Genomic DNA, 24,842 nt, shown 5'->3' with positions numbered 1-24,842 from the left:
ACCTGCTGCTCCTAATGAATCCACAATATACCTCCAGGAGTTTGGATAAACGCCTTTTCCCAAATGAACAAAAGACTCCGTTTCAGCAATCTTCAAGTTTTTATTTGTTTACAAAGTTAAGATTGCAATTTCATATAGTCCTTCCTTAAATGAGTAGAAAACCTTTTTAAAGAATTAGTCGAAAGGCACAAATTTTACAATATATACATTTGGATCTAAATTATAAATATATAGAAAACAAAAGCACAACCCAGAATAAAAGTGCTGAACACAGTTTCTTTTTTTACAGAAAAAATAGGCTTTGTTTAAAAATACATACAATCAGTAGCATGTTTTTTGTTTCATTTTTTGTTAGCAATAAATTATTTGAACGTGATAACTTTGATAACATATAATATGCAAATGGTGGAGAAACAAGAAAGATGGTTACAGTTTACACAGAGCTATCCATCAAAGATCAGAAACACAACAAGCTTGCAACGCTCAATCATAACCAACAAGAGAACAGTAACTTGATTATGCCATTCTTAGTGCAAAATGATAATATAATGATAAAAGGCCTAACGACACTAATGAAGAATTCTTTAAAAAGAAAAAGAAAAAAAGGTTTTGCTCCTAAAAATGCGGTATGCGGTCCATACCCCTCAATTTCATAAAGCTTTATTTGTGTGACTAGAAAACACAAAATCGAAGGCAGATCTTTTGCAGACTGATGTCTCGGAATGTGCCTGATGTGGAATATTAAAAGCAAAATTAATGAGGGTACGAGAAAAAAAACATGCTATAGCAAGATGCTGCAAATTTAAAAAGAGAAGCCTTAACAAGAATGTGGGATACTGTGAGTCAGTCTAAACCTCAACATGTGTTACACTGAGGGAGGGGTAAAGGCTTGGACAGATCAATTGCACATTTCAGTATAACTCAGGTGCGAAACGACTGAAAAACCTGTCAGCTTTGACATGAATTAAATTTCCAGAAACTGCAACACAAATGAAAATAAAACTGTCCACAGAAAAATAATGTTCCTTAAAAAGAAACAGCCTTTGATCTTTGTCCTAAGAAGGCATAAACATTTAAAATCACTGACATGTTCACAAGGACAAACGACAAACCCATCACATTAAGTCTAAAACATAAATACAGCAAGAGTCACAGCACAGAGTTAAGAAAAAAAATAGCACATGTATTGGTTAGTTTCACCACTGTTATAAGGGGAAATGATATATTTCTGCTAACGCCCCACGGTTACACCTCTTGTAGGTTTCTTCCTGAGATTGATAAAAGTTCTGATATCTTAGAGCCAGTAACTTTAGGGGAGTCTGTGGAACACTTTGGTATCTCTCTGCAAAATGAAGGCCCGGCAAAGGTCTACAAGTTGGAGAAACAATTCTACTTGAGAAAAGCAAAACTGAAATGAGCAGAAATAAATCCAGACACTGTACAGCAGTACAGAACAGTGCAATCTTATTTGGTGGCAGGTTATAATAGAATTTGTTTTATAGTAATCTTGAAAACTAGAAACTTCCCTGACCAAACATTTTCGTTAACTACTCTAATAAGCAGGATAACATATCTAAAATCTAAATATCCCTTAAATATAAATAACAATAACTTTTATAATAACGATGACTAAAACATCAAGAACGCATTGCGTTCATCCCGTGAAAACGTACTATACAAAGGTTGTATGCATTTCAGAATCTGTTTAACTAAAAGACTATGAAGCACAACAGAAATAAGAAGATTCATACCATGCAAAGGTAACCACAAAGCTTTGCCTTTTGAGCGTAAACAGTACTTAGGCATTTATGTTTCATAACAAATGTAGAATATGGTTTTATTGCTTTTTAATCACTTGAACTTATCCCGGCATTTCGTCGTGAACCAACAACAGTGCATCCTTTTCATACAAAGATGGCCAGATCTCACAGGTTTTTTTTAAATATGTACTATCACACACAGTCTACACGTTTAAAATGTTTTTATAGTCTTGACGTCTGAAATGGAAACACACTTCATGACTAACTGCTCTTATCAAAGTTAAAAACAGGATGTTCTTTTCAGACCTCATGACAATAAAAACTTGAAATCCTCTGTTATCTGCTGTAAATAAAGACTTAAAACTAAATGTCATATCTGTGTTGGTCAAGATGACAGAAAAAGAAAATAAAAACGCACTCGAGACTTTCCTGAGAAATTCAAAATCAAATCAAACCAGGAGTCACATCATTAAATGTTATTGTCAGCTTTAAAAAAAAGGGGGGGAAAGAAGGGGTGTTGATAACATTTTTGGACACAATTTTTACCCACGCTGCTCAATAATCTGTGCCAAACTGACCTTGTAGCATGTTGTCGTATTCACAGGGACAGGACACAGAAAAAGTCCACTGCTGTTAAGAGCAGCTACACAGACAATCAAAGGAGCACAGACGAGCTTAATGGAGGCTTCTTCCTGAAACCCACCACCAGCATAGTGTAACACGAACAACTGACTGACTGAGTGAGTGACTGACTGACTGACTGACTGAGGGGTCTAAAAGTCAAATACAAATATACCCTATTTAAATTAAAATTAAAACCAATGCTCAAGAGTACAAATCTATACATAGGCTACATGGATTTTTAAAGACTGCATTTATAGATTTCTCCAAAGGCACTGTTTGCAACAGCAGACTGCTCTTCCTCTCCCTTTTTCCTCACACTAGTGTTCATACAAGCAGGGAGAGAAACAATAGGGAGCATGTAGAAGAAAAAAAAGAAAGAAAGAAAATGAGGCATTTCATGGCTATTCAGCTAAAAGATTTTATCTGGGTTTTTTTTTTTTTCCTCATCTTCCAGTTCAACACTATCTTTAGTTTCACTCAAACCAAACCTTGCATACAGCCTTGTTTTAGTCAAGACAAACAGCCATGAAGCGAAGTAACAGTAAAGCAAAGTCTAACGATGCGTTTTTTTAACTGGTGAAAGGCGTTTAGAGCTTCCAGCAACTTCACCAGTCATACCTCGTAAAATCAGCAGCGGGAGGTTTATTAAAGATTTTCCACACCTCAATGAATGAGCTTTTGTTTTGACAGCTCATATGATCAATAAAATACAGTTAATCACATGGTGGAGGGGGTTTTCTTCTCATTTTTTTGTTTTACAGCTGCCTTTCACTGTGGAGGACGCACTTTTTGGCGCAGAAATCTGATATTGATCGGGCCCGCTATCACCTCGACAGCCTCAAGCAGGTGAACGCTACAGGTGGATAGAGGAAGGGTGAGCCGAGCGCAGGACAGGCAGTGACGTGACTATAGGCCCTGAGGGGAGAGGGAGTAGGTCCGAGGGTGCGATCACAGTCAGCAGCGAACAAGACACAGTCTGCTTTAAAAAGACCAACAACCAACAACAACAACAACAAAAAAAAAAAACACTGAAAGAAAAAAGTCCAGACGAGCTGTTGCTGTTTAAGCTCCTACTCTTGTTGCCGGTACTGTATGACAGATTTGCGGTCCAGTCCGGCTTGTAGCATGCTGTTCAGAGCCTCGCGGACGTCAAGGGCGGAGGCGCTGCAGTGGTCGTTGGGTAAGGAAAGAGAGTCTGACCCCTGGAGGGGGGGGTAGGGAGAAGGGAAGTGAGAGGAAGAGTTGGAAAACAGAGAGGACGAGGACGGGCTGGAGAAGAGAGAAGAGGACGATGTTGGGATGGACAGGAGGCCGGCGGGGGTGTGAGAAACCATGTTGTTTGACAAAGAAGTTGTTGAGGATGTGGAGGATGTGGAGGAAGAGCCAGAGGAGGTAGAGGATGAAGGGCTGTCTTTCTGCGCGGTCATCAGGGTAAACAAATCTAACAAGTCGTTGGTATTGGGCTCCAGATGTTGCTGCTGCTGCTGCTGCTGCTGCTGCTGCTGCTGCTGCTGTAGCAAAGGAGGCTGCGGTAGTTGTGCAGCGTGCTGGGCACTCTGAGAGATCAGAGACTCCACAGACATATTGAAGTCGTCTCCGAATGCTGCTGAGTGTCTCGTGAGACTGTCCAGATTTTGTCCACCCTCTGTGGTGTCTGTGGAGGGGGATGGCGAGCTCACAGTCAGGTCCAAGATTTCATCCAGGGGATTCTTGGAAGACAAGTTGGGAGGCAGCGCGGCCTGATGGTGTGGAAGAGACGGGTTCTTCAGCTGTTGAAAATTGGACAAAAATGGGGAGTAAAACTGGGGCAAACTGGAGGTGGGGATGACCATGTTGGACAGAGGGCCCTGGTTGGTGGTGGAGGTGGAATTGTTGGGCCAGCTGTTATGGGTCCTTTGCTGGGTTTGGCTGGGATTTCTCTGCAAGGACAAAAGGGTTAAGTTCTGGGAGGGCTGCTGTAAAGTGGGCTGGGGTTGGGCTTGTATTCTCTGTAGCTGAGAGAGGTTACCAGTTTGTGTCCTCTGTAGAGGGTTTTGGATCTGATTCTGGGTGAGAGACTGGTGGGGGTGAGCGAGGGACCGGTTGAGCATGGGTTTCTGGTTGAACAGATTTTCCAGGAGGTGTTTGTTCTCCTGCTCCATCTTACGCATATGTTCCTCAGCCAGTCGCTGCTCCGCAGCCTGCTGCTCCCTCTCCTTTCGTCTCCTCTTCACCTCCTCGTCCATTAGCAACAGCTCCTCGCGCACGCGTGCCACACAGTTCTCTGGGATCTTGATACCTGGGAGAGACGAAGAGTACAGCCATGTCAATTAACAGTGAGGTAAATATTTAAAACACTTTTTAGAACAGGTGAGGATCCAAAACCAGATCTTCCTACAATTGTTCTTAAAAGGTGATATTTCAGCACAGGTAATAACAACAACAGTAAACAGATATACAGTCAGGTCCATACATATTGGGACATCAACACAAATCTAATCTTTTTGGCTCTATACACCACCACAATGGATTTGAAATGAAACGAACAAGATGTGCTTTAACTGCAGACTTTCAGCTTTAATTTGACGGTATTTACATCCAAATCAGGTGAACAGTGTAGGAATTACAACAGTCTGTATATGTGCCTCCCACTTTTTAAGGGACCAAAAGTAATGGGACAATTGGCTGCTCAGCTGTTCCATGACCAGGTGTGTGTTATTCCCTCATTATCCCATTTACAAGGAGCAGATATACAAACTGTTGTAATTCCTACACTGTTCACCTGATTTGGATGTAAATACCGTCAAATTAAAGCTGAAAGTCTGCAGTTAAAGCACATCTTGTTCGTTTCATTTCAAATCCATTGTGGTGGTGTATAGAGCCAAAAAGATTAGATTTGTGTCGATGTCCCAATATTTATGGACCTGACTGTATATTTACAGTGTTTTTTTTCTTTTATATCTTTATAAATCTGTGCGTAGTGCAAAATAGACAAGAGATAGAATCACCAGTGAACTTCCTCACACTGTTGGGTTTTATAGATGTCAAAAGAATTGCAACATTTTCTGTGTTTCTGGCCTAATAATTTAGTGTCACTAAGAGTCAACGTAGGAGCTCACAGGAGTTCACTGGAGATAAATAAGGATAGTAAACGACAATTTCATTTCCTCAATTTGTCATAAAGAAGTGTCAGCACTTTAACAGCGTCACACTTTACCATCAAAACAACTCTGTGACATCTGGCAATTCAAGTTCACATTTTAAAACCTCTCTTTTATCAACATTTCCAGAATATTCCTACTTGTGTGTGTGTGTGTGTGTGTGTGTGTGTGTGTGTGTGTGTGTGTGTGTGTGTGTACCATGTAAAGTGGGAGAGATAGTTTAAAAGCCACTTGTACTGACCGACTTGCTTGTTATGCTGCTTGGTTTTAAGGCGGACGATCTGCAGGATGCTGGTGTTGGTGATGTCAGACACCACGTCGGATACGCGCTTCCACACACGCAAAAGAGCACCACACAACATGTGGTACTGACGGAGGCGCATGCCCTGCAGACACTCCTGGCCTTCCTCAATTTTCTTACACTTCCCATTCCTAGGGAAAAAAACAGAAAAGAAAGTCAGATATTTTATGCATACAACACAGCCCACGTTTCTCTGCTGTATGGCAGGTTGAGGGACTGCTCCATTCTTGCATTTTAAACACAGTTCACTGGTCATCCGATGGCGAATGCACATGTAAGACTTATTTCTTCATGACTAGTTCTCAGGTGATCTGCAAATCCTTGGGAATGGCATCTGAACTTAAAACCACCCTGACTGAACCCTAATAAGTTCCAGCCTGATTAGATGCATTAAGCCATTAATTCCAAGGGACATTTTGGATTCCTGCTTACCAGTTGGCATGGCTACACTTCTTGAAGGAGAAGGTGAACTGGTTTTCCCAGATTTCCCTGGCTTCCTCTGGAGTCACCTGGAAAAGGAACACAGAAATCAGCAAAGAGCTCATCATATCCACAGACTGATGGAACACCAACACCTAACCTGACCAACTAAGACCAACATTTTTGTAACTTTAGCTTCCCTATTTATTATGTCATACTTTTTATATACAGTCCTTTGTTGTGTCAGGGAGAAGATGACTTTAGTGTTCACTGACTTATAGTAAAAGGTCATTTATCGTCACTCTGTGGTTCATATAGGGAAGTAAAACTATAAAGGAACTTCAACATCCCCATTGAAATTTACTTTTAATTCTTAGCCTGATCATGTTTTTGTTAATGAGTCTGTAAAAGCCACATTGTTCAGCTGTAGAGTCCCTTGATCATAGCTCGGTTGAGTACTATTCAGTGGCCACAAGGGGGCATCAGACTCCATATATACTCCAAACAGCACTTACAGCTCAAGAAGGAAACGTCAGTCCTAAAAATGTCCAGTTATCTTCTGTCAAATATTTCCCATGATCAAAGTTTTTTTTAAACTCATCATTTCATTGCCATTTTAAAAAAATAATATAAACTCAAAAGACAATGTTTGTGACAATATAAGCAAGCTCCTTTTATAAAAAAAACACAAATATTAAGGCCAACAAATATTACAAGTATTAAGGCTTAATTATTCAGTTAATAGACACCAACATAGAGACACAACTATTAGCTTAATAGAGCCTTACCTTCCGGTAACGTTGCTGCAGGTTCTCCAGGCTCTCAGGGTGGGCCTGCTTGCCAATGTTAGGCTTGTAGACTATGAGGTGCTTGCCTCGTCCTTGCTCAGCTAGCAGCACACACGGGCTGTTACCTCGCAGCTGTGGAGAAGTCACACAGAGTTAATTTTTTGTCTTAGGGACTCTTTTTAGTGGACATCCATTCATATGCTGTGAGGTCTGTTTTAAATAATAAATTATATATCATCGCATGGACTCACCTTCAGGGACAGATAGAATCCCTCATCAGGACCGCTGAGCTTCAGTGACCTGTTGAGGGCCTCATCCCAGGGCATACCTCTGTCCACACTGATCTACAGGGGCAGAAAATCAGAGACTTGTATGTAGGTTACTGGGAAAGGACAGAGGCCACACTTCTGATGTGGCGAGATTCATAAACCTTTTAGCACCCAGATTGATTCTACTGAACTGGAAAACAGGCACAACCTCCCACTTACACAATGTTGATCAAAAACGTTATGAAACACTTTGACCCTTTATTGACAATGTAGGGGCTAGGCAATAAATATCCTCTTAACTACAATAACTAGGCTATTATGTAAAATGTCACTCATCATGTAAAGCAGCTTTGTACCTTGATTAATGTTTACTGTATAAGTACTGGATATGTATGCACTTGTATTTTGTACTGTTTTTTTTTTTGTCATATTTTATATTATTTGTATACTACTCTTTGTTGACAAAAATACAAATAAACAGACAAAAAGAAAAAGGATCAGACAAAAGCATGTGCTGTGAAAGAGGGGGAACCACTGTGTCCTGAAGGTAAGACAAACTCTTGCATAGAAACCCAAAAGAAAAATCTAACATAAATGTAAGAAAACACACTCAGACCGATATACACTGTAAGTGAATAAGTGACACTCTGTTCCTGCTCAACTGGTCTTAGCTATGCAGCATTCTGCCCGGCTGCCTGAAATGCCAAATGTAGCCCGCAGCCGACAGCTAAAAGCAGAAGATACCAGTAATTATCCTGTTTCCACCTCCCACTGGTGTCTACATAGGCTCCTCAGCCCCAGGCTAAGCCTGTATGATCATAGCCTTACTGCTGGCAAAGTGACATCAATCAAAACTCATATAGTGCAGAGGTAGCTACTTGAGTTACCTCTGGGAGTGCAGGTTATCTAAAACAAATTTCACAGGTCTCTTTGTATGCAAAAACTGTACACAGTGCAAACCCTGTCATGAAAATCTTAATGAATTCATAGTCATTGGTATTTGCAACCCAATCTGTGAAAATTGCCTCGCTGCCATTAAACATGAACTTTTCCCTGTTTTGGTCTATTGGGAGCCTACAAGCCCTACTGGATTTAACTCAGAGGAGAGAGCACGAGATTTGCTTTTTTTTGGGCATCATGTATATTCATGAAATCACTTCTGGTTTGTAACGCCCAAGCCTTTCTGGCAGGCCCACCAATGCAGTGTCCATTCTGTTACAGGATTTAAGAAGGTCACATCCTGGTGACGTGGAATGCCTCAAAATCAGTCTGTGCTCCCCACGCTGTCTGCTGACCTTCTGGAGGCTGCTACATCTTACATACAGGCCTATGTAGGTGACAATACTTCTCATCTGTTCATGGTTTGTGCACACAATTCTTATTTTGGCTCCTTTAAAACTAAGGCTGGACCATTGCAGAGTAACTTAAGATATGATACAATAATGGTATATTGTCCAGAGTAATGATAGTCCCACATCACAGGTGAATCAGTGACAGTGACATACAATTACTTCAAGAAATCCATCTAACAGTGTACCTGCGGTGCCTACCTTATAGAGAACAACCTGTCCATCCTGAGGGTTTCCAGCTGTCAAGAAAGTTTCCTGCTTCTCCTCATAGATCTCATCGTTACCCGGGGCAAGGTCTGTCAGACACACAAAAGAACAAGTGTTTGAAATAATTACTCACATAAGAAGATTGGGAACCATCTTTCTTTTTAAATCAGCACCTGAAGGGTAAATCTTTTGCTGGTTGGGGTTACATTACGTTTCAATTTTAGATCACAAATTATGTATTTATGTAAAAACCTAAAACCATGCTGTGTGTTGAGTAACACTTGACCTCCATACCTAGGATTCCCATGTCGTATTTGCCCTCCTTCTTATCCTTCTCGATTAGGTAGTCAAAGTTGTCAGTGAAGTACTGGAAGAGATAGTTCTGCTTGTGGACCTCCAGCCCCAGGATGCGATTTAAGAACTTTGTGATGCTGCAGTCTGGGATAAAGACACAACACAGAGTAGTTAATGGAGCTGATTTTGTGTCGATATTTAAACTTTTTTGTAGTAGGTGGCCTGGGTAGATGTATTCAACTTGAGTATACTAGCATAAAATATGCCTGCATGCCTCTTGGGTACTCTACCTTTCTCAGTACTGATCCCAAAGCGAGACTCCTTACAAAAGATGCCCACATCTATCATTCCAAGTTTCATGTCTGAAATAAAGAAACACATAGTTGTTTTAATGATTAATCACAGTAAACCTTGTGCTGATGAAGTTGTTCCGTTTACAGATACTGACTCAAACATACCTCTGAAAAACATGGCGTCACCCGCAGGGTAGCCTTTGGGAGGGGGCACCTTGTTCTCTATGTGGCCAAGGATTGCTTTGGTGATTTTATCTAGAGCCTTGGTACCATACTGCAACAAACAGGTCACGTAATTGGTACAGACACATTTTCTCAGGAGGCTCATTCAGCAACACAAATGAACAGTTAAAATAAGATATCTAGTATATTGTCAAAAGTTTGAAAAACTTAACTTAAGGTCATAAATATTATTTTCAGGTATTCAGAAATTTGCCTACCTTATTCTCAAAATTGTACTTGCTCAGGTCTCTAGTTTCTGTGGCTCTTCTGTCTCCATGGGTTAATGCACCCTGCAAAGTGGATTAGCAACGGTATTATTATTAGTATTAGAGGTATTAGGTTTACAGCCTTCAGAGCATCATCGCACTAATACAGACGGACACAATGACGTGGGATAAATCTGCATTTGCTGTTGATCATCATTATCCAACCCGACTTCTTGCTCAGTCTTGGTACGAGAGGGTGAACACGAATTTTTATAGCTAATGAAAGCACAATGACGTTTATGGATACTATACAATTATTATAGGATTAGTCAAACATTACAGTAGATAACAACATGGACTTCTAGCCCTCTTATTTATAAATGTGGCTCTTTTAAATATATGAGACATAGTATTAAAATGATTTTGGAGTGTATGTTATTACACTTTTATCGTTTTGTATGACTTTAAGAAACATTTTTCAAAGATAAAACAGACAGAAAACCAGCATTAATTGATGTTTCTTAATCCACTTTTGTCTTGTTGATGTCATCTAAGATCCCAGCTTATGTTTCCATACTTTAAAGATTTCAAATAAACTGCGATGGAGGTGAAGGAAAATTCACAAGAAAGCAAAGTCAACAGCAAATCAGTGTTGTAGCCAGTTGCTGGCTCTCCCACACAGAAAACTGTCTTGAGATACCAAAACAAAGGGGTGTACTAGCCAAATATGACTTCACTGCTGTTCTGTAGTCAGCCGGTTTGTGGAGGTATTCAACCGTCTAAAATAGAGCTACTCTGTGTGTGCGAATTTGTGTTGTATCGGGTTCAGGCAGGCAGGCGAGATGTGACCTATTCCTGATGCACATTTACCGAACACAGCTGGCAAACACAAGAATGACTTCCTGGAACCACCATCCCATTGCACACTGCCTGCCCTTTTCCCAAAAGGACTGTCATGCTGTGTCACTGTGGAAATAAATGACTGCTTGTGCTGAAATGCATTGATAATTATGGAAAATAAACCTAGACTTATAAATTATCCAGACAAGCTGCGTTGCTTTTTCTGCTTATTCAGTTTTCCATTATTGAGCTGGAGAAGGGAAAGACCCAGAATCTCTTGAGGTTTGTGGAGACAAGTTGATGTAACTTCAAGCGAACCAGCCATAAAAGAGGCTCTACAGAGAGCTTCTAGACTAGGGAATACCCCAGGAAACAGGAAGGACAGAGGGTGTGGGAGCAAACCGTACAGTCGATGGCAACCCAGAGCACAACAATCAATATCTAATATCAAAAACACAAAACACAGACACTCTCTGTTTACAGTGGAACAATTCTTTTCACACTCCATAAAGACAAGATGACGTGGACTATTTTCCCTTGACACAGATTGCACTCAAAGTAAGAAAAATAAGTAAATAAGAGCAAATGCAACATAGACACCCACACAAACACATATATAGGGCTTTGATATTTACCAGGCTCTCTAGTCTCTTAGCCACAATGGAGGCAAAACGTCTCTCCCCAGCCAACTCAGAGATGAGGAAAATGTACTCTGGGGCTGTCACCTGATTGGACCGATGGGTGCGACCTGGAGAGACAAGGAAAAGTGAATAAGACAGAATTTATACAAATAAAACAGCAAGAGAGACGACAGCCTGCATGTATTTTACAGTGTACAGGTATGACATTACACAAGAGTAGTATGGGTCTGTATGAATGACCTTTGGTGATATAAAACTCATTTCAACCAGATACGCAAAAACATTTTTTAACATTCAGGATTTCATCTTAACACAAGCAGCAAGGATGGATAAATAAATCAGGAACAGAAAAGTAAGTACGGGACATTCTTGGTGACAAACTTGGCGCAACATAAAATAACAGTGAAATCTGATCTAATGGAAAGAATTACTTAAGCAAATTACTGCAAACAATTAATTAATCCACTCCTTTGTGATAGTGTGTGATAGTGTGTGATAGTGTGTGATAGTGTGTGTGTGTGTGTGTGTGTGTGTGTGTGTCTGAAAATGATACTTAACGGACAAAAGATATAGATATTATATTTGACTAAATCCCTGTGCCTTGCAACAAAGTCATGCTAAATATGTAAATAAAACCCATACTAGGGGCTACCCCAGGAAACAGGAAGGACAGAGGGTGAGTACAAAAAGTACCCCCACCAGTTATATAATATGCATGATATTACATGGTATGCCCTCCTTCCTCTTGCAAGTATAATAGTCTTTGTTTAATTTTATTCTCAAGCATTCACCTTTGAAAGGCTCATTGTAAGATTACATCTCCTGACTCACCAAATTGCTGGATGGCCCTGTCTGCACTCCAAGGCAGCTCCAAGGTCATGTGGACCCTGCGCCTTTGGTTTTTCACTCGCTTGTCCGCCTGCAGGGAAATCCCAGAGCTGGCTGCCTCTGAGATGATGGCCACCAACTGGAAATTAGAGATGTTTAGATTATTGGTAGAGATCTTGTGAACAATTTTCATAAAGCAGTAAATTTCTACGGCTACACAAGGTTTGATATGCAGGACATATGTATTTGATTGGTCTATCTGACCTTCTCTCCACTCATGAAGCGATCTTTCTCCTTGATGTTTATGTGGTCAATGGTAAGACCCTGTTCAGCCCGTGATTCGTAACGGACGCTGCCGTCGAGACGGCGTACCACACGACCCTTACGACCAGTCATCTGCAAAAGAAATATTCGTCGACTTAATACGTGAAAGAAATTGGTGACAAAAAAAGAGAATGTCAATCCCACCTGCAACATTTAAGCTTATTAGATAATTCTCGTACCTCTGAGACTTTATCTGGTCCTCCAAACTTATCGATGAGCTCGTCCAAGGTGTTGAGAGGTAGTTCTTTTCCTAGTACGGATATCTTGTTGAGGAGCCCCTGCTTCATCTCCTCTATCCTGGCTGTGAATAGGAGGCAGAGGGGACATTAACCATGTAACCCTAACAGGCAAGACTGACAAATATAACTGAGACTGGACACATCGCACATCACTCCTACTGACAACACAAACCGAAGAAAAGAGGCATCTCCCTACCTGTCTGGCAGCTAGTGTGGTTCACAAAGATGACATCGTCATTGTCTAACAGGGAGTCTGGTGAGGAGTTGGAGTCTGTGTCCATGCCATCAGAGTCACTACTGCTGTCATCGCTGATGTTGATCACACCGCCGCTGTCAACTGTGTGCTTGGGTACCTTGGTCTGGCGACCTCTAGGCTTCCCTGATTGGAAGAAACAACATGATCATTAGAATGAGAAACAAGAAGTACAGCTCAAAAACACCCCTTGAAGTATCATTCAATGAGAGGCCAAGAAAAAGATACAGACTGCAAGAAAAAAGGCGTTTCACTGTGAATCAATCCTGCCAGATGGTGTTCAAACAGCTATATACACACAAATACAAAATACATTCAAACGCACTGTTAACTGTCAAATTAGGCCGCAGGGCAAACGCCTGACATGTCTGCTGAGCACTGAGTACATACACATAAAAAAAAACATAATATGTAACTGTTCTAATGCTATTACATGTGCTGGATGGTGTGACAACTGCATTCTCTTCACTTACGTTTTCTCTTATTTCCTGGTGCCTTCTCCCTCCTCTGTTTCTCTGATGGGAAATGTTTTGTTACCAGAGACTGGAATACTCCCCTAAAGGAAAAGAGATAGAGACTTTTATTCTGACAGCAAAGCGTTCAGGGAAACACAAGGCAGTTGTGGCAGTTTGAGGCTTCGTACATTCCTGATTCAGCCACATTATAGCTGTCAAGTGTTGACAGGCAGATGAACATGTTGTCTGTGAGCTAATATTCTCAGACATGCAGGCATGTCTGCTATGAGAGGTTTAGGGTCAAACAGGCTCAAAGCACTCAGAACCTGTACCATCCCTTTCCTGTTTTTCTTGGATGAGACATTTCCTAATTAAATAGTTGCTAATAGCTAAAGGGATTGTTTGGTTTAATTGAGGATGGTCTGCATAGCTTGAATCATTTTATTAGTCATCCTATCATTTGGCAGTTTAATAAAGCAATCCACAGAGTGCTACGGCTTCCAGTAAACAGAGACAATCCGAACAGGTTTTAAATGTACACGACAGGTAGGGAGTCCTGCAAAACTTTGTTGCTATGAGCTGTTTAGACATTGTTAGCCGGTGAAGACATTTTGTCATTTTAGTGAGCATTCTTTTAAATAAACCTATTTACGTAGAAAGAAAAAAACAACAGACAAAATCTTCCTTTTCACTCACTCTGCTGCAGAAACAAATCTGTCAAGATGCCCATCATTCTCATCCAGGACTTCTCTGGTGCGGGACTCCCCGGTAGACTGCAGCCCAATAACGATGCACTGCAGTGGAGAGAAACAATCAAAACATCAACAACCAAACAGGTCTACTGTTCCCACAAAGGACCTCTGCTGTTCCTATGCTGACAAAGCAAAGTATTGGCAAAACAACATTAATTAACACGTATTATGTCCTCCAGCACTTATGCAACATCTATAGAAATTCAGTTCCTGCTTGGCTCTTCCTCTGGGTCATTTATAGTCTGGATCATACATACGAAATGACTTAGTGTTCAAGAGCGTGTTGTGCTGACCTTTCCGGCCTTCAGCTCTTTTTGGGCCAGCTCCACCAGACATCGGACCTTGGCAGCGATACAGAGGTATTTGAAGAAGCGCTGGTGAGACGACCAGAATTGCCCCCACAGAGACTTCCTGCTGACCAGGCACAGCTCATCAGCTGCACGCATGAACACCTGCAATGCTTCCGCCCACTGCACACAGATTCCAGATGTTAATAGTCAGAGTGATTGTTTTTTTAACCCACACACAAGATCACAATCTCAGGAACTAATCCTTCTGAGAGGCATGACCCTCACCAGTTTGGCAGCTTTGTTATAGACCAGTTTGAAGTCACTGTCCAGTCCAATCTCTTCAATGCGGAAAGACACCCCTGAGAAGCTCAGCTGCCTGGCGATGTACATCCCGCTCACTTTCATGTCCATGGCAACAATCTCCATGGCACCAACACCTCTGTATACAAACGGCATATAAATTATTCAACATAACTCAATCATGGGGTCAACCAGTCATTACCACAAACTCATTGTATGGCATTTTCTAGTAAGCACAGCGATTCAAGGATGTGTCCACATGATTGAAAGGCTCTTGGAAAACATGAGGCTTTTGAGAGAAATTCTGCAACATTTCACCCTACAAACCTCTTCTCGATGGCGTGCAGGAAGTCATCAAAGATTCTGAAGGGTGTGCCCTCACCCCAGATTCCCAGGCGGCTCATGTAGATCATGTTCTTTGGCTCAGAGGCACCTGGTATGACAAAAAAGATATATTTTAAAATCCTCAGTTGTATTGCATTACGTATATAAGTGTGTTTCTTTGTGTGTCAGCCTACCTGTGGCACTGGCATACACCACTCTGGCCCGTGGCAGCTTGTTTTGCAGGTCAAGCACTGCCTTGCCCATCTTTGTAGATGTGGCATTCTTGGCTTTGTGGCATTCATCAAAAATAATCTGTAATGGGGAATGGTCAAGGGCAAACAGTGCAGACATGGAATGGCAATTTTTGTTAAAAAAAATTGTTGGATGTGAGATTGTTAAAATGAAAGGATACAACTCCATCAAAGTCTGGCTTGCACCAATCTAAGATCTGTTTAATTCTCGTCCGGTGCTGCCCTCCTGCCTGGCTCTCTCCAATAAGCGCAGAGTAAGTTGCAAACAGGACTCCTTCTGAGGTAGCTGTGTCTCCATACTTGATCTACAATAAGAAAATAAACATTCAAAAGAGGAGAGTGGTATTGGTGAGATATGTCTGAACATTTACAGAGCCACGCAGTCACCAAATACGGATAGTTTAATTTTCTGCTCAGATGCACATCAATTTAAACAGCTGCCAACAACATTTTATCAGCCTGTCACGCCATTTCCACCTGGACTCACCTTGTTTAAGGCATGCACAGGAATATACGGTGCATCTATGTCTTTGAGATCTCTCTCTGCATCAAATTTCAGGTCATTGGATATGCTGAACCTGGGGGAAGGAAGAGGAAAGTCAGTAATTTAGCCAGCTCGTGCACAAACTAGCCCTTACATGCTCAGTATATCCTGGCATACAACAGGATTCAAAATACAATCATATAAATAAATGATTGAGACCCAATGAAACTACAGTTGCTACAGGTTTCAAATTGGTTTTATGTTCTACCAGAGTAGTAAATCTCTCTTACCATAGTGATTTCTTCCTTCCCTTAAGGTAGTTCTCCAGGATGATTCCTGCCACAGTGCGTCCCTTTCCGACCCCAGCCCCATCTCCGATCAGGAAGCCTGCCCTCTGGTTGTTTTGAAGGATAACCTCGTGTTGCTGAGGACACACAAAGAACAAATGCATGAACAAAGATGCCTCCATAATCAAAACATTAATAATTTATGGTTCCAAAATGTAGAAGTGCTGTATGTACACTTTAAGTATATGAGCCTATGTGTGTACCTGGCAGGCGTAGATAATGGCCTCTAGCTGCAGAGCGGACAGCAGGCCAGAGGAAATAGTTGTCTCAGGGATAGACAGAGTGTATGTGATGTCAGGTGGAGGGACACTGGATAGCGTGTTGGTTTCCACCACTATGTCAGGATGAGAAATTCCTATAGTAGCTGAAGAGTGGAAAAAACAAAACAGCAGTTTAAAGAAGGGAAAAATCTGGCCATATTAAGAATAAAAATAAAGATGAATTAATAAGTAATGTTGATATTCAGTCTAGTGGCCTACATTTGGAAGGTTTGTACTCAGCATATGTGTCTACATGTCCCAGTTCCTCAGTCTCCTCTTCCTCAGCCTCCTCTTCCTCCTCTGGTGGCGGCTGGGCTCTCGGAGCCTGGAAACACCAAAGAGACTTCAGTAATGTAATTCACATTAATAACAGCCACATTTGGGAGTTATACTTCTTGTTTCAGGGTTAGATGACGATGAGCTAGGAAAGAGACTGTAGCTGAAAGTCAGGTGCAGTTGAGCAGTTAGTAAAAAGTTAGCATAACACATGTAAAGCTCCTTATCAAGGAATATTTACCAATGTTATCAGTCAAATAACAAATGAAACTGAAAGGTGCACAAAACCAGCTGAAGCAGAATGAATGACAGCTCTGAAACTTGTTGACAAAAGAGTGCTTTACATATTGAGAAATTGGAAATGCAAAAGGGTCCCATTTTGACAGACAACTCAATATTACACTGACTACTGTTTGTCAATTTAGACAATGCTTTTTGTCTTTATGCTACGTGGATTTGCAGTGTCCAATACATGCAATATGCAGTAATGCTCTCATCATCTGGGGTAATACAGACTTGGAAAAGAAAGCAAAAGCATTATCATCATATACTACTACCTTAATATACTGCACTGTCAAAATGTGGCCCTTGGTCTTAGATTAGTGGCATCTTACGTTGCAATGTAAAACAATGTAAGTCTTATCTTGTATTGCAAACATACAGCGCAATGACAACTGCATATTAGACATGTAAAATAATCTGCATCTCTGTGCATAACTGAGAACTGCAAATGATTAGGCTCATCCAGTTAGAGAGCTTAGTTTCAATTTAACATCAGATTGGAGAGGTTGGTGTGGCTACCTGAAATCCTCCTAAAGGTGGGGTGCTGATAATAGCAGTTATATCATCCAAACTGGCCAAGCCATGAAACCTGCCGGTGCCATTCAGCTGTTAACAAAACATAAAATGAAGAAATACAAACACAAATAAAAACAGTGCCAAATGCATAAGAAGAGAGAAACAAAAAAACATGAGTAATCACTGTATGCGTGTATTGTGTGTATATGCATGTGCGTGAGAGCGCGTGGGCACTGGACATGGATGTCTGATGGAGCAGCACTCAACAAAATGCAATTTGTTGTCTGGCGGTGAAAAGCCAGCGACAACAACAGCAAACGGCAGATAAAGCCGTGTGTGTCTGGGAAACATAATGGATGAAATGAGGGCAGAATGAAAAGGAAAACATAAAAGGCTTTCATAGGGCAGGAGAAATAAATGTACTCTGATTCATATCAAAAAGATATCTTTGGACCCGTCTAATTCAAAGAGGACTCAACAGCAACAGGAGCATGGATAGAGCAACAACACTCAAGAACTTGCTCCTCCTAGATCACCGAGTTGGAGACCATGATATACTGCAGCTAAATGAGTTTCTTTGAAGGGACAGTGCATCAAAAACAAAGATGATTCTTATTTTCAGTCTCATACGTATCTCTACAGCAGTAGCTAATAGAGAGATACTATTTTGTGCACCACTGAGACAACAGTGAACAAAATCAACTGGTATGTAAAATATGAAACAAAAAACAGTAAAGACTTTTTAAACATTTATGTATACAGTGTCTATGTGCAACTTAGGAGTGGTCCGTCATGGAGCCAATGTGATCAAGGCTCCTGATGTGCTCCGGCTGCAATTTCCAAATAGCGGATTCCCCTTTTTTTTCAGAAGGCAAAATTAAGTGTTGCCTGCGTAAAAAGTAAAGACTTATGGGTACTGTACAGTACTATGTCAATCATTATTTGTCTGATGGTTAAAAAGATTATTTGAGGACACAGAGCATAAGACAGATACTGAAAATATTCAGTAACTAACTGTGGCGATTAACTGTTACTTTCCAAGAGATAATAGGCTAACTTGATACAAATCGGCCTAAATCCATGGCTAACATGGTGGCTAACAAATAAAATATGAATATCTGTGTTGAAACAGAGCTATAGTGTGGATGGTATTGGCATTTTTTGTATTTTTTAGAAGAACGTACACAAACCCAGCAACACCACAAAAGTCTCACCTGACAGCAAAATGTGGCAGTTAGCCAGAGCAGCACTAATGCTTACAGTGCTAGACGGACAATCTCTTTGCTTGCTTGCTGTTGCTTGGTGCCCACCAGCCCCAGTACATAAATGTGCTGATTTAAACAAGTTCGTGCTACATGAAAGTAAAATGTAAGTAAGATGAGTGGTAATCAGTGTTTGGGGTAATGACGTGTATGAGTGAGTGCTTGCTACTGACCTCTACCTGGCTCTGTGCTGGTGTGTTGGTAGTACTAGTGTTGATGTCCCAGAGGGTGGGCACTGTGTCCAGGTTGTCTGTGCTGATGAAGGACTGGGCATCAGCATACTCCGACAGTGAGTCAGCCGGAGAGGAGAACAGAGAGTTTGTGGAGAGGTCATCAATGCAGGACAGGTCCTGAAGGCAGAAAAGGAGAGGAGGTGTTAAGTTGTGAAAGTGACATGTAGATTCCTAACTCAAAACCAATGCAACCACAGCCAGACAGAGCCTTTCCAAACCCTCCCTTTACCAGCAAACTCTGTGGGAAAATAAAAGAGGATTAGAAATCCTTATTATATATCCATTTAAGACACAGCACACAGGTTGTGCAGCAGATGAATAATAAGTGTGTACCTAAGAAAGAAAAAAGGTGTGAATATGTACGGATGGAAGTGAACTAAAGACAATAAAGGTGGCACATTCATTCTGGATTCCAGCCAATACTGCTGTCTTTTGGGAGTAACACGAGAAGCCTAAACAAAATCTAATCACACACAGATGTGTGAGAGTGTGCATGTAAAGTAGAAAGCGAGGGGCAGAAATAATGAGAGCGCTTATGTGTGTGTGTGTGTGTGTGTGTGTGTGTGTGTGTGTGTGTGTGTGTGTGTGTGTGTGTGTGTGTGTGTGTGTACGTGTGTGTGTACGTGTGTGTCATTTCAGCCATGGCTGCCTTCCAGTCGCCCCTCTATTCATATCCTTTCCAAGCCATTAGCATGCCGTGCTCTTTAACTAGCCTCTCACAGGCACCCCAAGGCCCCCTGAGACTTATAAAAATGGATGTGGGGAGATAGGGATTGAGTGATGAGGAGGAGTGAGAGAACATGGTAGACAACGACAAGCTCAACAGAGGGAAAGCTGTTCTTGGAAATGGGAGTATGCATCTCTCCAATTTATTGTGTGCCATTTGTTTGTGAGTAATGCTCAAAGTGTGTGATTGTATGCATGTATATTTATCCATGTGTGGAAGTTCCCACACCCTCGTGTTCCTACTACACCCTCCAGAAGACCATATAGTAAGCTTGAACGCTACCTGTGGGTCCAACTTGTTTATTCAGTTATTTAATTTTACAGTTTCTTACATTTAAGGATTAGTTCCACATTTTGGAAAATATGCTTATTCACTTAGATGATAAGATTGATACCACTCTTGTGTTTGTACTGTATTCAATATACCACCAGCAGCTGGCTAACTGAGCTCAGCACAAACAGTTGTTAGGCAACCAGTAGTAAAATGAGGGTTGTTTTTACATTTAGGTTTTTGTAAGGATTAAACAAATGAAATATCAAGTATTTATTAGTGAGTGGGCTTGTCAATACAGCACAATTTGTTATGATGACTGGATAGGACTTTTAGACAAAAAGAAAAGCCTATGCTGTGACAAATCTTCCTTAAACAGATAAATGATTAGTTGTGATGAAGCAACAATCTCAACAATATGCTGCTACTGATTAATGCTGAAAAGCTGTTCTTACTTCTGTCATAGCTGCCTGTTAGCCATTACTCACAGTTCAGCTGCAAAAGTTTCACAGGCATGAGAGGACAAGACATAGAGGTCATAGTGTTAACATGATTACATCATGTGAGGGTGGTAAACAGTTGGTGGACACAGATAAATGTGTATATTTTTGCCATCTGACGTTAGAAAAACCACTCGCTGACCGTAACACGTCAATGTTGGTGTGATCGAAAGCAGCTTATCAGTGTTTGCTGGTAGCTCTACGGTAATGTCTTTCTCTTTGTCTCTCACTCTAGCTTTTTCTTTCCTTTTCTCACCCTGTGTGTGTGTGTGTGTGTGTGTGTGTGTGTGTGTGTGTGTGTGTGTGTGTGTGTGTGTGTGTGTGTGTGTGTGTGTGTGTGTGCATGGGCGTGCATGCGTGCTTCCTGAGTGCAAGATCAGGCATGAGCTCTCCAAAGTTGGTCTGCCCAGTGGATCAACTGCCATTCTCTAGGGGGATACAGAGGGGTAGAAGTACAGAGGGTCCCTTTAAACGTTTACATTCTTCTTTGTTTTTCCCGTCACCTGTGTGACCTGTTTTTAGCCCATCCTACTCTGTCTCACCCCTTCCTTTCTGGGCTCTTCTGGCTGAGGGGACATGAGTAAACAACAAGGCTTGGAAAAGGGACACTTTGACACCAGAGGCATCATTCCACAGAAGCACAATTGTGGAAACACAGATAAGCACATAGACACATGTATTTCACCATGGAAAAGAGTATTGTTTTTTTTCTTGCAGCAGAGTAAATCACAAACATTTGATAAAAAGAACAATAGTTTTGTTACGAACATCTTTAGATTTGATATAAAAATCGGCTTAATATTGATTTGATATGAAAATACAGCTTAACTTAGGTTACAATTAAAGTTAGGAGGTGTCATAATGGCTTTATTATAGAAATAATTATGGTTATGATTCTCTTAAAATCTTAATGACTTCACATTACAATGGATTAATTCATGCTCAACCTGAAACTAGCCATAAATCAATTTGTTCTGCAAATACGTGATTTAAACCTGCAGGTCATTGCTCTGTGTTTCATTACAATGTAACTTCTAGGTTTTCCACATCATGTAAATTCATGAAACAGAACACACTGTGCTGATGCAGTGTTGTTATTAAGAGGACCAGTAGTCTTGATACAGAAGAATCACTGAAAACAGTTGCAGGTTGGTTGGTGCTAACCAAGACATGGCCGACCTCAGTACCATGCTAATCGAGTTGTTAAGCAGAGCGTAACAGAGGCAGCAGTGTTTGTCCCCCGGCAGGCCCGTACCCAGGACTAGTTCATCTACTGTTCCTATGACTGGGCCCTGCCAAGCAGAGATAAGGGTTGAATTCCAACTGCTCTGATGGTAATCTGGCTCCTTCCACAGCACACAGCCACACAACCGTATAGCTACTAATCCTGCCCCTGTCTCTCTCTCTCTCACTCTTTTTTTCTCTGCTGCGCAATAAAAAAAGAAAAAAACTATGTGAATGTGTGTGTTTCTGAGTGCAAGTGTTTCTTTCAAAATTGCTTTCAGAGAATTAAATCTGCTTGAAATCTAATGTAATTTCTGGGAATAGGTAGAAATAAATCATGTGCGTGCGTGTGTGTGTGTACATGTACACAGAGGAACATGTGAAAGCCCATTTGACCACCCTCCTGTTTGTTTGCCTTCCACGTGTTGTCCTTCTACTTCAGTTTCTCCTCTGCAATGAATGCTAAAGCCAGCAGTATATCCTCCTCTTTCAACCAAAACAGTAAAGATGAAACCACAGACAAATACCGGCATCCCTTTGACGAAGTGTATAACATGGTGCAATCCAAACAACCTTGTACTCAAATGGTCTTAGTGTTAGAAGCTCTGTATAGAAGCTTAACACACATATGCATGTACTGTACATCACATCATGTGTCCACTGAAGCCGTGAATTGTATTTGAGTGTATGGATAATGACAGGTCTACTGGCCATGATTGATGGAGGCATAGAGCAGTGCAAAACTGCAGCAACAAGCCCCTTTAGTTCTGCAAAATGCCTGAAGAGCTGCCGGATGGTTGTGGTTGAAGGTGGTGGTTATCAGCTCCTTTAATCAGAACTGGAAAAGTACATTTGTAGACATAAAACGCCCACAAACAGCTTGGCTTCATTATCTGTTATAGTTCATGTATTTACAGCATGATGAGTAATCTGAAACGGTGTCACACAATACCCCCCTCCCTATAAAAACATCCCTGTGAATCCACGATCATAACTGCTACAAAATACACTCAGGCTAAAATAAATATAAGCAGTTACAAAAAGCAAAGAAAAGGCATTTATCTGTGTTCCTCGTACAGCGTCAACAGTTGCCTTGGGATAAGTGAGGAACAGCCGTTCCTGATACAATGACAGTGGTTATGACACACACCATATGATAAGCTCAGGCGCTGCTATACAAGGAAGTCTATCAGGCCTATCTTTCAGTTAGCTTTATAAACTATAATTCCCTTGGCCTGTGTCCATCTCTTTGTCTGTAAATGTTACTAATCACAAATCCCTTCAATGATTTGTGTGTATCTTAACATAGACCACTTAGGTTATAATGTATGTAAGATTTATCAGATAGGAGTCTTTCTTAAGTGCATGTCCTCAAAAGAATAAGTTCAGTAGAAGCAGCTTGTGTTTCAATATAAGCCCCATTATGTTACAAACATAGCCTCTCAAATACTCAGGTAAAATACTAGACCTTTTTGTAACCCATTTTCCTCCACTATTTGAATAGCCAAATCATCCGTATTGTAGCTATTATCACTGTTCCAGTGTTGTCCAGGAGAATATATCAACAGCCACGTGTCTCCTGTGACACACATGGTGTTGTCAGCTGCTACTTCCCACCTTAAATTTTATTTGGCATGTTGGAAATGTCGACAACAGTTCACATGACGACATGTTGTCATTGGTGCAATGACAGACAGGATTCCTTACTGACTTTACACCTGTAAAAACAGCCAATTAATTTTGATGCAGATCATGACCAAGCCATGGGCTGATCATTTCTTCAACCAACCTAAGAAACAAACAAAAAAAATTTTTACCTTCAATTTATGTTACTGCTACATTATAGGCTTATATTTTCCCCTGCTATCAAAAAGCAAACTTCATTTATGAACTACTGTTTATAGTCCTGGGCCACATCCTGTTAAACTCAATAATCTGCTTCAGCACAAGGCCAGGCTGAGGCCCCAGGCAGGCCAGGCCAGGCCCAGGGCTTTCCCCTCCCACACACTGCCAGCTTGGTTGCTTTTCCAAGGCCAGCAAACGAGTCAACCTGGCCTCGAATTTACCCTACACACCCACACATACACACACACAAACGCACACCTCAAATGACCTCACCAGCTCATCCGTACGTTTCTGTCATCTCCTGCTTATTCTCTCCCACTATTAAACCCCACCCCCTTCTTCCCATCCCATGTATGCCACCTTTTCTCCCTGCACTTTCAGCCTCCCATTGTCTTTTTATTTCAGTTTTGTTTTCCCACAGAGTTCTGCAGCAGGAAGAGTAGGAACTATTTAACCTAAAACTTACTTTTTACTGATATTAATCTGCATGTAGCTCAACATCTTTTTCAGGAGATAGTATTGCTACCTACTACTGTACACTAGTACAATGTAGTGTTTACTGACTGAGGCAAACTAAAATTTAAGAGTGTTTTCGCAAAAATGTTGTTAAGGGCTGTCGTTTGTTAGAGCAACAACTGCAACACTTTACCAACTGGGCCTCCCAAACCTCTCTTTATTACTCTGTATGGCTGTAAATCTGAGCCTAAAATTCCAACAACAGTAGTAAGGACTGGTGGCAGGGTGGGAGTGTGGGTCAAATCACAATCAGGAACCTGAGGCCTATAAATGCTAATAAAAAGCTATGGTTCTTGTTTGTAGTGTAGGTTGTGCAAAATGACATAGCATAACTCAATGAGCCAAGAAGAAGCACTAAAAGCTACAGCCTTATCTGTCAATAACTGTAGCGCATGTAAGTGGATGGGTTGGTGGGACGCAGGGTTATTACGTCACCCACACACCCTTATGATCAGCTGACTAAAACAACCCCCACCCCAGGCTCTCCCATCTGGGGTCAGCTGTTGACCTTGTCCCTGGAGTCAACAGAACCTGATTGATGGCCTGTGTGTGTGTGTGTGTGTGTGTGTGTGTGTGTGTGTGTGTGTGTGTGTGTGTGTGTGTCTGTGTCTGTGTGTGTGTGTGTCTGTGTGTCTGTCTGAGTGTGTCTGTGTGTTTCTCTTTTCATGAGGTGGGTCTGGGGCCAGGAACTGAAAAGCCACCACTGGTGTCACTCTTTCTGTCTGGATTA

At 41.2% G+C, this 24,842-nt stretch overlaps 1 protein-coding gene across 5 annotated transcripts in view; it reads right to left on the bottom strand.

Moving 5' to 3' along the window:
* Positions 1-80: 80 nt before the first annotated feature.
* Positions 81-24,842, bottom strand: part of si:ch73-63e15.2 (protein strawberry notch homolog 2) — a 58,859-nt gene continuing 34,097 nt past the window's right edge. For 3 of the 5 annotated variants that reach the window (XM_051376462.1, XM_051376465.1, XM_051376466.1), the window contains 28 exons: positions 18,971-19,147; positions 17,539-17,625; positions 16,681-16,786; positions 16,405-16,565; positions 16,145-16,278; positions 15,858-15,948; positions 15,532-15,675; positions 15,314-15,431; positions 15,123-15,228; positions 14,781-14,934; positions 14,499-14,675; positions 14,150-14,247; positions 13,472-13,554; positions 12,942-13,124; positions 12,686-12,807; positions 12,447-12,578; positions 12,186-12,321; positions 11,349-11,461; positions 9,886-9,957; positions 9,611-9,719; positions 9,443-9,514; positions 9,153-9,296; positions 8,853-8,947; positions 7,285-7,377; positions 7,034-7,165; positions 6,258-6,334; positions 5,766-5,956; positions 81-4,662 (listed from right to left, as the gene is read on the bottom strand). In XM_051376462.1, the coding sequence (XP_051232422.1) occupies positions 3,455-4,662; positions 5,766-5,956; positions 6,258-6,334; positions 7,034-7,165; positions 7,285-7,377; positions 8,853-8,947; positions 9,153-9,296; positions 9,443-9,514; positions 9,611-9,719; positions 9,886-9,957; positions 11,349-11,461; positions 12,186-12,321; positions 12,447-12,578; positions 12,686-12,807; positions 12,942-13,124; positions 13,472-13,554; positions 14,150-14,247; positions 14,499-14,675; positions 14,781-14,934; positions 15,123-15,228; positions 15,314-15,431; positions 15,532-15,675; positions 15,858-15,948; positions 16,145-16,278; positions 16,405-16,565; positions 16,681-16,786; positions 17,539-17,625; positions 18,971-19,147 (4,515 nt within the window). In that variant the 3' untranslated portion in view covers positions 81-3,454. The remainder of the gene's footprint in view (positions 4,663-5,765; positions 5,957-6,257; positions 6,335-7,033; positions 7,166-7,284; positions 7,378-8,852; positions 8,948-9,152; positions 9,297-9,442; positions 9,515-9,610; positions 9,720-9,885; positions 9,958-11,348; positions 11,462-12,185; positions 12,322-12,446; positions 12,579-12,685; positions 12,808-12,941; positions 13,125-13,471; positions 13,555-14,149; positions 14,248-14,498; positions 14,676-14,780; positions 14,935-15,122; positions 15,229-15,313; positions 15,432-15,531; positions 15,676-15,857; positions 15,949-16,144; positions 16,279-16,404; positions 16,566-16,680; positions 16,787-17,538; positions 17,626-18,970; positions 19,148-24,842) is intronic. The other 2 variants (XM_051376463.1, XM_051376464.1) reach the window with 2 other exon arrangements.

The sequence above is a fragment of the Dicentrarchus labrax genome, unplaced genomic scaffold (genome assembly GCF_905237075.1).
Source record: "Dicentrarchus labrax unplaced genomic scaffold, dlabrax2021, whole genome shotgun sequence".
NCBI classification, from domain to species: domain Eukaryota; kingdom Metazoa; phylum Chordata; class Actinopteri; family Moronidae; genus Dicentrarchus; species Dicentrarchus labrax.
This window is presented reverse-complemented; position numbering and strand designations above follow the sequence as displayed.